Source organism: Penaeus chinensis, chromosome 8, assembly GCF_019202785.1.
Source record: "Penaeus chinensis breed Huanghai No. 1 chromosome 8, ASM1920278v2, whole genome shotgun sequence".
Taxonomy (NCBI): domain Eukaryota; kingdom Metazoa; phylum Arthropoda; class Malacostraca; order Decapoda; family Penaeidae; genus Penaeus; species Penaeus chinensis.
This window is the reverse complement of record NC_061826.1, coordinates 28638167-28650666: the sequence shown is the minus strand read 5'-3', so window position 1 is coordinate 28650666 and position 12500 is coordinate 28638167. Positions and strand designations below refer to the sequence as shown.

The 12500-nt window shown below is 43.4% G+C and overlaps 1 protein-coding gene across 4 annotated transcripts in view; it reads left to right on the top strand.

Moving 5' to 3' along the window:
* Nucleotides 1-12500, top strand: part of LOC125028041 (calmodulin) — a 38708-nt gene that overhangs the window by 49 nt on the left and 26159 nt on the right. Inside the window, exon 1 of one of the 4 annotated variants that reach the window (XM_047617315.1) lies at nucleotides 1-76. This exon is cut by the window's left edge and continues 49 nt beyond it. In XM_047617315.1, the coding sequence (XP_047473271.1) occupies nucleotides 74-76 (3 nt within the window). In that variant the 5' untranslated portion in view covers nucleotides 1-73. The remainder of the gene's footprint in view (nucleotides 77-12500) is intronic. The other 3 variants (XM_047617314.1, XR_007115080.1, XM_047617316.1) reach the window with 3 other exon arrangements.

Below are 12500 nucleotides of genomic sequence, written 5' to 3'. Positions count from 1 at the left end.
TCGCAGTCACTCTGAGACAGTGGTGCTGAGCAGACGTCACTCGATTGGCTTGTGATACATACACACACCCAAAATGGTAGGTGTTTCGCTCTCGCTTCTAGGAGGAAATACTCATTCCTGTTGTCCTTTGGAACGCGTGCAGGATAAAATGAAACGTTGTTGAGTATCGGTATGTGAAAGAAGTTTTACTTTCATCCGGCGCTAAAACCACTGCCGCCGGTCGCAAATGTCAGATTTTTCCTTTTATTTTTTCGTCAGAGAATATCCTCAAAGAAATTCGGATCTCTAATAATTGGACATAACGTGTGAAACCCAAAGAGAAGATAAAAACTCCAAAAAGTTCGAGTCGGAAGACGAAAAGGAACGTCAGTCATTCCAACATTCCCGGCCGCCAGGATTTCTGTCGCGGCGCCACCTAAATTCTCAGCATTTACACGTATTTGCCGTTTTCTGTCGTCCTTTCGCATGGCATCGCCGACCATTGCCGACCATTGCAGGTAAACTCGAGAAATAAGGGAGCTGGTGCATAGGCCTACTCAGGCGATAGGCTTCATGTGTGTGGGGGGGGGGGGGGGCTTAGGCGTGGTCCCCGCAACTGAGGCTGTTATTTCAGCTTTTTTCATCGCGAGGCGGCCGTTAGTGTGAGAGTTCTGAAGAGGAGCTCGGGTTCATGCATGGATAGTTTCAGGGAGAGTCCATTGTGAGCCCCGTGCACCCGCCCGGCTCGTGCAAGGGCCCCACGAAGGGCTCCTCCGTCGCCAGCCGCTCCGGGCCGAGCCTTCCCGTGGCTCGCCCGCCTCCTGCCGCGAGTGGCGAGGGCGAAGGCTGACCGAGGCGAGGCGGATTGCACAACCGCCCGTGGCACAGGACGCCCTCCTCGCCGCCTACGCCCGCCCTCGCCCCGACAATGAGGGCGCGATAGACTTTGCCGTAGGGCCTCATGATTTTGGAAGAAGCGGGAATACAAAATAGAAATCGGGGCATGAGTAGTATCCAGCCTGAGGCTGGCGAACGGCGATCCGTCCGTAGCTACGAACGTGCACACATACGCACGCACGCCGATAGTAGCAGCACACACGCGCACAGCCCCGGCCCAGTGCGCCGAGGAGCCGCTGTGGCGCCTGCCTCGCCTCCGCACGTGTGGAGGGAGGCGCGGGTCCATTTCTGGGAAAAGCGATGGGAGAATGCTTTAGACATGTCCAAGCGAGGCAGATGAAGCTGGCCATAGGCGGCTGGGTCTGGCTTGTCAGATCCCCTCCCCTCCAAGCCTCCCCCCCCCCCCTCCTGCCATGTTTGTATTTTTGTTTAGCTTAGCAAGGGTCACCTTGTACACGAATACGTCTTCGATGGACTGGCGAAAAGAAATGGCTGCAGTTGCGTCACCGGGGTGAACCTGTGTCGCTCTGCCGGGCCCAGCTTCCAAGGCGGGCTGGATCGACTGTCGGAGATATGGAAAGTGTGTTAGTGTGTGTATTTGTGTGTATTAGTATGCTCCCGCTCTTCTGTGTGTGTGTGTGTGTGTGTGTGTGTGTATATAATATATATATTTGCGTGCGCACGCGCACTTTATATTGCATTGGTATGCATTTGTGTTTGTGGTAGTATGTATGTGTGTAACTAGTGTCCACAAATGCATGCATGTGTGTGTGTGTGTTAGGAGAGTGTGTGTGTGTGTGTGTTAGGAGAGTGTGTGTGTGTGTGTTAGGAGAGTGTGTGTGTGTGTGTTAGGAGAGTGTGTGTGTGTGTGTTAGGAGAGTGTGTGTGTGTGTGTTAGGAGAGTGTGTGTGTGTGTGTTAGGAGAGTGTGTGTGTGTGTGTTAGGAGAGTGTGTGTGTGTGTGTTAGGAGAGTGTGTGTGTGTGTGTTAGGAGAGTGTGTGTGTGTGTGTTAGGAGAGTGTGTGTGTGTGTGTTAGGAGAGTGTGTGTGTGTGTGTTAGGAGAGTGTGTGTGTGTGTGTGTGTTAGGAGAGTGTGTGTGTGTGTGTTAGGAGAGTGTGTGTGTGTGTGTGTGTGAGGAGAGTGTGTGTGTGTGTGTGTTAGGAGAGTGTGTGTGTGTGTGTGTGTTAGGAGAGTGTGTGTGTGTGTGTGTGTGGAGAGTGTGTGTGTGTGTGTGTGTTAGGAGAGTGTGTGTGTGTGTGTGTTAGGAGAGTGTGTGTGTGTGTGTGTTAGGAGAGTGTGTGTGTGTGTGTGTGTTAGGAGAGTGTGTGTGTGTGTGTGTGTTAGGAGAGTGTGTGTGTGTGTGTGTGTTAGGAGAGTGTGTGTGTGTGTGTGTGTTAGGAGAGTGTGTGTGTGTGTGTGTGTTAGGAGAGTGTGTGTGTGTGTGTGTGTTAGGAGAGTGTGTGTGTGTGTGTGTGTTAGGAGAGTGTGTGTGTGTGTGTGTGTTAGGAGAGTGTGTGTGTGTGTGTGTTAGGAGAGTGTGTGTGTGTGTGTTAGGAGAGTGTGTGTGTGTGTGTTAGGAGAGTGTGTGTGTGTGTGTTAGGAGAGTGTGTGTGTGTGTGTTAGGAGAGTGTGTGTGTGTGTGTTAGGAGAGTGTGTGTGTGTGTGTGTTAGGAGAGTGTGTGTGTGTGTGTGTTAGGAGAGTGTGTGTGTGTGTGTGTTAGGAGAGTGTGTGTGTGTGTGTGTTAGGAGAGTGTGTGTGTGTGTGTGTTAGGAGAGTGTGTGTGTGTGTGTGTTAGGAGAGTGTGTGTGTGTGTGTGTTAGGAGAGTGTGTGTGTGTGTGTGTTAGGAGAGTGTGTGTGTGTGTGTGTGTTAGGAGAGTGTGTGTGTGTGTGTTAGGAGAGTGTGTGTGTGTGTGTGTTAGGAGAGTGTGTGTGTGTGTGTGTTAGGAGAGTGTGTGTGTGTGTGTGTTAGGAGAGTGTGTGTGTGTGTGTGTTAGGAGAGTGTGTGTGTGTGTGTGTTAGGAGAGTGTGTGTGTGTGTGTGTTAGGAGAGTGTGTGTGTGTGTGTGTTAGGAGAGTGTGTGTGTGTGTGTGTTAGGAGAGTGTGTGTGTGTGTGTGTTAGGAGAGTGTGTGTGTGTGTGTGTTAGGAGAGTGTGTGTGTGTGTGTGTTAGGAGAGTGTGTGTGTGTGTGTGTTAGGAGAGTGTGTGTGTGTGTGTGTTAGGAGAGTGTGTGTGTGTGTGTGTTAGGAGAGTGTGTGTGTGTGTGTTAGGAGAGTGTGTGTGTGTGTGTGTTAGGAGAGTGTGTGTGTGTGTGTGTTAGGAGAGTGTGTGTGTGTGTGTGTTAGGAGAGTGTGATGTGTGTGTGTGTGTTAGGAGAGTGTGTGTGTGTGTGTGTTAGGAGAGTGGTGTGTGTGTGTGTGTTAGGAGAGTGTGTGTGTGGTGTGATGTTTTAGGAGAGTGTGTGTGTGTGTGTGTTAGGAGAGTGTGTGTGTGTGTGTGTTAGGAGAGTGTGTGTGTGTGTGTGTTAGGAGAGTGTGTGTGTGTGTTGGTGTTAGGAGAGTGTGTGTGTGTGTGTGTTAGGAGAGTGTGTGTGTGGTGTGTGTGTTAGGAGAGTGTGTGTGTGTGTGTGTTAGGCGAGTGGTGTGTGTGTGTGTGTTAGGAGAGTGTGTGTGTGTGTGTGTAGGAGAGTGTGTGTGTGTGTGTGTGTTAGGAGAGTGTGTGTGTGTGTGTGTTAGGAGAGTGTGTGTGTGTGTGTCTAGGAAGAGTGTGTGTGTGTGTGTGTTAGGAGAATGTGTGTGTGTGTGTTAGAGAGGTGTGTTGGGAGGTGTGTGGGTGGTGTTGGTAGAGTGTGTGTGGGTGTGTGTTTAGGGGTGTGTTGGGTGTGTGTGTTGAGAGTGGTGTGTTGTGTGGGTGGTTAGAAGTGTGTGTGTGTGTGTGGTGTGTTAGAGAGTGTGTGTGTGTGTGTAGGAGTGTGTGGTGTGTGTTGAAGTGTGTGTGTGTGGTTAGGAGAGTGTGTGGTGTGTGTGGTGTTAGAGATGTGTGTTGTTGTGTGTGTGTTAGGAGAGTGTGTTGTTGTGTGTGTGTGTTAGGAGAGTGTGTTGTGTGTGTGTGTTAGAGAGTGTATGTGTGTGTGTGTGTGTGTGTTTGTTGGAGAGTGTGTGTTTGTGTGGTGTGTGTTAGAGAGTGTGTGTGTGTTATTGTGGTGTAGGAGATGCTATGTATGTATATTGTGTGTGTGTTAGGAGATGTTGGTTAAATGTTTGTGTTAGAGAGTGATGTATGTTAATGTTGTTTGTTGGAGAGTGCATGTATGTATATATGTGTGTGTGTTAGGAGAGTGCATGTATGTATATATGTGTGTGTGTTAGGAGAGTGCATGTATGTATATATGTGTGTGTGTTAGGAGAGTGCATGTATGTATATATGTGTGTGTGTTAGGAGAGTGCATGTATGTATATATGTGTGTGTGTTAGGAGAGTGCATGTATGTATATATGTGTGTGTGTTAGGAGAGTGCATGTATGTATATATGTGTGTGTGTTAGGAGAGTGCATGTATGTATATATGTGTGTGTGTTAGGAGAGTGCATGTATGTATATATGTGTGTGTGTTAGGAGAGTGCATGTATGTATATATGTGTGTGTGTTAGGAGAGTGCATGTATGTATATATGTGTGTGTGTTAGGAGAGTGCATGTATGTATATATGTGTGTGTGTTAGGAGAGTGCATGTATGTATATATGTGTGTGTGTTAGGAGAGTGTATGTATGTATATATGTGTGTGTGTTAGGAGAGTGTATGTATGTATATGTGTGTGTGTGTTAGGAGAGTGTATGTATGTATATATGTGTGTGTGTGTTAGGAGAGTGTATGTATGTATATATATGTGTGTGTGTGTTAGGAGAGTGTATGGTTTAGTAGTGTTGATTTATGGGCTCGCATGTCAGCATACACATTTGTAACTATAAAGTCTGTATGTGTGTGTCTGCATGTCTGTGTTAGTGGGTGTCTGTGTTGGTAGGGAGTATGCGTATATTTATGTTAGTGGTGTGTGCGTATGTACGTATGTATGTTAGTGATGTGGCTGTATGTAAGTCATTGGAGTGTGTGAATTTTTTTTTTTTTTTTTTTTTTTTTTTTTTTTTTTTTTTTTTTTTTTTTTTTAGCGGAGTTGCAAAACTGAAATGGAAAATGAAGTGAAATATTTCAGACTGGTGACAAAAGCCATGATATTTTTTTTTTTTTTTTCCGGTGTTCTTGTCCTAAGCTGAGCAAGTAACTTTCGTGACATGGCCAGCAGAAAGAAGCCAAGTCTAGAATCTAGGCTAAGACTGCCGTCGGTGTGAGACACTGGAAGAAATGGTTGTTTGGTTACCACACAGACAGTGGTCGTCAGCCACCCTTGTTCTTCATCCCCCAGCACTGCTCTCGCCAGGCGCTGGGGAAGAGACTGGGGATTAGTTTTGGTTTCCTCTAAGGGTGCAAATCCCGGCCTACACGGTGGGCAGGTGGCCCATGTGGAGGGGGAAGGAGAGGCGTGGTTGCTCATACTTTCGCTCAACCTTCACCTTAAGCTTTCACTTCACCTGCGGTCGTCGGCTGTTATACCAGATGAAGGTCGCCGCCCAGATCACCTCTGCTTGGGAGAATAAGAGGCTGGGGGAGAGGGAGGGGGGTGTCCAACTGTTCCTTCCTGTTCCTCCATTTTGTTTAGTCAAATCATTTTAGTCACTTACACTATAGTCGCGAAGAGTATTTTTATCGCTTTATTTAGTATTCTTTTATTTTGACGAGTCACCCGTACAACATTTGGATATACTTAGTGACGTTAAGAAATTGCTTTAGTCTCCCCAGCCAACCGATTCGTTCTCTTCGACCATGCTTTGCCATACGTTTTGAAGAGGCCCCGAGTTGAGTTAAAGTGCATGTGCCGTGTTTGCATTTAGTGTTCTGTTCTAGGCACTCGTTCACCTAAAGCAAATTCTTCCCTGTGTGTAGAAAATGGATCAGTTGCGGTTGCTATAGAACACTTTAGTCAGTTGTGGGTAAATCTGAAATAGCTAACGTAATGTGATAAAGAAATCTAACAGCTGCAATTTTTTTTTTTTTTTTTTTTTTTTTTTGGTGGGGAAGGTAGATAGCCTAAAATGTCAAAATATCGTATATTAGACCAGGTTTCCTACCTTAGTTTATTTTACTTTTATCTTTGTTTATCGCCTTCCGCCACCACACATGCCTCGGTTCAGAATTTCCCTTGTTCCCTACCTTTCCCACTTATTCCCTCGCCTGTTTTGTCCGTTTTTCGTGATTTTTTTGTGATGGGTCTCCCGTCTCCCCTTTTTCTCCTTGCCTCCTCTCCCCCCCCCTACCCTATTTCCCCCCCCGTGCATCCTCCTCCCCCTCCCCTTTCTTCCCCTAATATGACCTTTCCCCTTCCCCGTCCCCCTCCCCCTCCAGTCTGCCGTTCTCATTAAGTTGTGCAAATCGAAATCATATCCGGCTCTACCCGATGTCTCGAATGTGGGGCAAAACCTGGCGGGTTCCCACCATGATGACTTCACCAGGTCTGGCCTCTTGGTTTTGCATTAATTGTGACATGTCTTGTCGAGGCGTCTCCTCTCTCTCTCCTTTTTCTCTTTGTTTCTCTTTCTCTCCCCCTCTCTTTTCTGTTTCTCTTTCTCTCCCCCTCTCTTTTCTGTTTCTCTTTCTCTCCCCCTCTCTTTTTCTGTTTCTCTTTCTCTCCCCCTTCCTTTCTCTTTCTCTCCCCCTCTCTTTTTCTGTTTCTCTTTCTCTCCCCCTCTCTTTTTCTGTTTCTCTTTCTCTCCCCCTCTCTTTTTCTGTTTCTCTTTCTCTCCCCCTCTCTTTTTCTGTTTCTCTTTCTCTCCCCCTCTCTTTTTCTGTTTCTCTTTTTCTCTTTCTCTTTCTCTCCCCCTCTCTTTTTCTCTTTCTCTTTCTCTCCCCCTCTCTTTTTCTCTTTCTCTTTCTCTCCCCCTCTCTTTTTCTCTTTCTCTTTCTCTCCCCCTCTCTTTTCTCTTTCTCTTTCTCTCCCCCTCTCTTTTTCTCTTTCTCTTTCTCTCCCCCTCTCTTTTTCTCTTTCTCTTTCTCTCCCCCTCTCTTTTTCTCTTTCTCTTTCTCTCCCCCTCTCTTTTTCTCTTTCTCTTTCTCTCCCCCTCTCTTCGTTTTCTCTTTCTCTTTCTCTCCCCCTCTCTTTTCTCTTTCTCTTCTCTCCCCCTCTCTTTTTCTCTTTCTCTTTCTCTCCCCCTCTCTTTTTCTCTTTCTCTTTCTCTCCCCCTCTCTTTTTCTCTTTCTCTTTCTCTCCCCCTCTCTTTTTCTCTTTCTCTTTCTCTCCCCCTCTCTTTTTCTCTTTCTCTTTCTATCCCCCTCCCCCTCCCTTTCTCTTTCTCTTTCTATCCCCCTCCCCCTCCCTTTCTCTCTTTCTCTTTCTATCCCCCTCCCCCTCCCTTTCTCTCTTTCTCTTTCTATCCCCCTCCCCCTCCCTTTCTCTCTTTCTCTTTCTATCCCCCTCCCCCTCCCTTTCTCTCTTTCTCTTTCTATCCCCCTCCCCCTCCCTTTCTCTCTTTCTCTTTCTATCCCCCTCCCCCTCCCTTTCTCTCTTTCTCTTTCTATCCCCCTCCCCCTCCCTTTCTCTCTTTCTCTTTCTATCCCCCTCCCCCTCCCTTTCTCTCTTTCTCTTTCTATCCCCCTCCCCCTCCCTTTCTCTCTTTCTCTTTCTATCCCCCTCCCCCTCCCTTTCTCTCTTTCTCTTTCTATCCCCCTCCCCCTCCCTTTCTCTCTTTCTCTTTCTATCCCCCTCCCCCTCCCTTTCTCTCTTTCTCTTTCTATCCCCCTCCCCCTCCCTTTCTCTCTTTCTCTTTCTATCCCCCTCCCCCTCCCTTTCTCTCTTTCTCTCCCCCTCTCTCTCCCTCGCTTCATCCGGGTTGGGAGTGTGGGTCAGTTGACACCCACCCCTTCCTCCCTCCCCTCACTCCCACGCCCCTTAGACTAAGCTCTCCTTTATTTTTGATACCTTTTCTCAAGGTCATTTATCTTTTTTTTTCCTTTTGTCTCTATCCCTCCTCCTCCTCCCGTTATTTTCTTTTTTTCGTTTCCATGCCACATTTGGCCGTCGCCCCCCCCCCCCCCACACACACACACACATCCTTCCCTCTCGTCCAGCCATCCTCTCTGTATTAATTCCTCTTCGCCTTTCTTTCTTCCTTCTCTTCCCCTTTCTTTCTTCCTTCTCTTCCCCTTTCTTTCTTCCTTCTCTTCGCCTTTCTTTCTTCCTTCTCTTCCCCTTTCTTTCTTCCTTCTCTTCCCCTTTCTTTCTTCCTTCTCTTCCCCTTTCTTTCTTTCTTCTCTTCCCCTTTCTTTCTTCCTTCTCTTCCCCTTTCTTTCTTCCTTCTCTTCCCCTTTCTTTCTTCCTTCTCTTCCCCTTTCTTTCTTTCTTCTCTTCCCCTTTCTTTCTTCCTTCTCTTCCCCTTTCTTTCTTCCTTCTCTTCCCCTTTCTTTCTTCCTTCTCTTCCCCTTTCTTTCTTCCTTCTCTTCCCCTTTCTTTCTTTCTTCTCTTCCCCTTTCTTTCTTCCTTCTCTTCCCCTTTCTTTCTTCCTTCTCTTCCCCTTTCTTTCTTCCTTCTCTTCCCCTTTCTTTCTTCCTTCTCTTCCCCTTTCTTTCTTCCTTCTCTTCCCCTTTCTTTCTTTCTTTTCTTGCCTGGCTCACCCGCGCTTCGATCTGTCCCCCCTTTCCTGATGCTTCTTTGGCCTTCACTCTCGCGTTTCTAGCCCTCCTCCTCTCTTTATCTTGGCCTTATCATGATCTTCCATTTTTGGTAATGGAGGACCGAATTTTTCTCCGATTAAAGAAATATGTGTGTGTGCTTTAAAACTTAAAGCAGTGTGCTGTTTATATCGCGAGTGCCCCCCCCCCCCCCCCCGACTTTCTCTCCCTCGCCCCCTCCCTCCCTCCTCTCCGTAATTCTCCTTCCCTTTATATATTTCCACAGTCACCCCCCCCCCCCTTTCCCTCTCTCCATCTCCAATCCAGTGTTTATATATCTATCGTTCCCCTGCCTCTTTCCTCCTCCCGCTCCCCAAGGTGAAGGGAAATCGATGCAGAGTTGGCCCGTGCTCGGGTGTTTGGACAGTCGAGGGCAGAGTACGGTTGCCGTTCGATAAAGCGCCGCCGCCGCCGCCGCCGCCTCTTGTCAATAGCTGTTGCCACTGGAGGAGTTCCGTCGTTCGCGCTCGTCACCTCCGGCCCCTGCAGCCACCCCAGTTAATAGAGATTGGCAACGCCCCGGCGAAAGGTCGTCTTTGCCTCCCCCCCCCCCTCTCCACCCGTCACCTCCCCTCTACCCCCCACCCCTTAATCGATAATTGCGTCAGGAGCGTAAGGCGAGACCCGACCCCCAACCCCCAACCCCCCTAGCCTTCCGCTCCTCTCTCCCTCCCCTACCACCCCACTCCACCCACTACCCACCCAGTCGACGCCATTACCACCTGTTGGTACCGTCAGCGGGTTGGGGTTTGTGTCGTCGTTGGGCGCGGACTCACTCACTCCCTCCGCTCCTCTCCTCTTCCGCTTTCCCCCTCCCTTACATCCTCCACCCCACCCCCCTCCCCCTCCCATATCCCATCTTCAAGCCCCCCAACCCACACCCTTCCCCATATTCCATCCTTTCCCCAACCTCACCCCTTACACACATCTCCCCTCCCCCCTACCCCTACCCCTACCCCTACCCCTACTCCTCAATGAAAGAGAGGAGCGGAAAGACGATGAGGGAGGTAGTTGACTAATTGGGATTGGGGGGGGGGGGGCGAATCAGGACACGCGGTTAAGTTCAGCTTAAGTTCAGCTTTTCATGTGCGCGAGATTTTCTCAAACCACGCGCGTGCAACACCGAACGGCGAAAGGGTCACGGAAGGCCTGGCAGGAATGGTTGCCTCTTTGTCTGATTTGAAAGCATAAATTAATGTTTGTGTATACATATACATATACTTATACATATATACGATTATATTTATATATGTATGTATATATGAATGTATAAATATGTAAATGTATCATACAAACATAAAAATGTATTAATAAATAAATATGTATGTATATATACATGTAAAAATGTGTGTATATATATAAATATATATATACATGTGTGTATGCATATATATATATATATACATATACATATACATGTGTGTATGTATATATATATACATATATATACATATGTATACATATGTATACATATATATACATATGTATACATATATATACATATATATACATATGTATACATATATACATATGTATATATATACATATATATACATATATATACATATATATACATATGTATACATATGTATACATATATACATATGTATATATACATATATATACATATATATACATATGTATACATATATACATATGTATACATATATACATATGTATACATATATACATATGTATACATATATACATATGTATACATATATACATATGTATACATATATACATACATACATATATATGCATATATATACATACATATATACATATGTATACATACATATATACACATACATATATACACATATATACATATATACACATATATACATATATATACATATATACATATATATACATATATACATATATATACATATATACATATATACATATATATACATATATACATATATATACATATATCTACATATACATATATATACATCTACATACATATATACATATATATATACATATACATACATATATATACATATACATACATGTACATATATATATACATATACATACATGTACATATATATATACATATACATACATGTACATATATACATACATACATATATACATACATATATACATACATATATACATACATTTATACATATATATACATATATATACATATATACATATATACATACATATATACATGTATATATGTATATATATACATGTATATATGTATATATATACATGTATACATCTATATATATACATATATACATCTATATATATACATATATACATCTATATATATACATATATACATCTATATATATACATATATACATCTATATATATACATATATACATCTATATATATACTTATATACATCTATATATATACTTATATACATCTATATATACATATATACATCTATATATATACATATATACATCTATATATATACATATATACATATACATCTATATATATACATATATACATATACATCTATATATATACATATATACATATACATCTATATATATACATATATACATATACATCTATATATATACATATATACATATTCATCTATATATATACATATATACATATTCATCTATATATATACATATATACATATTCATCTATATATATACATATATACATCTATATATATACATCTATATATATACATCTATATATATACATCTATACATGTATACATCTATATATATACATTATACATCTATATATATACATATATACATCTATATATATACATATATACATCTATATATATACATATATACATCTATATACATACATATAGATAGACACACACACACACACACACACACACACACACACACACACACACACACACACACACACACACACACACACACACACACATTCACATACATATATACACACATTCACATACATATATACACACATTCTACACTCGCATACATATATACACGTACACTCGCATACATATGTGCACGTACACTCGCATACATATGTGCACGTACACTCGCATACATATGTGCACGTACACTCGCATACATATGTGCACGTACACTCGCATACATATGTGCACGTACACTCGCATACATATGTGCACGTACACTCGCATACATATGTGCACGTACACTCGCATACATATGTGCACGTACACTCGCATACATATATGCACGTACACTCGCATACATATATGCACGTACACTCGCATACATATATGCACGTACACTCGCATACATATATGCACGTACACTCGCATACATATATGCACGTACACTCGCATACATATATGCACGTACACTCGCATACACATATACACGTACACTCGCATACACAAGTTTACAAATACTGTCACATGTACTCGTGTACACTTGCATCCTGATGTGCATAGTGTGTTTAATGTACTACAATTTATTCTACGTTTTCTGTGAAACCAAGCTTCTTGAAATCCCTTGCGATGTTTATGAAAAAATTTTTACCCGAAATCCCGCAATTGGTCGGCATCCCGTCTACTCGTCCATATATTTAAAACAAAGTGGTAGAAGCTTAAATTCAGCGTATTTGTGCGTCTGTATTTGTTTGTGTGGTTAGCAGTGCGAGTGAATTCACTTCCTCCTTGTTCTTTCCCTAAATATATCAATAACCTTTCTTAAATAAATAGCTTGAGAGAAATAGTCCGTAAATATTATGCAGTACGCCTAGTTATTTTCTAACCACCACCCCTTCTCTATTAATCTTATGTAATAAGATGTAATTTTTAATCACTTAATTTTGGATAAGTCTAATGGTACTTTTAAGTGTTGATATAAATCTATCCAATAGTTATGGGGAG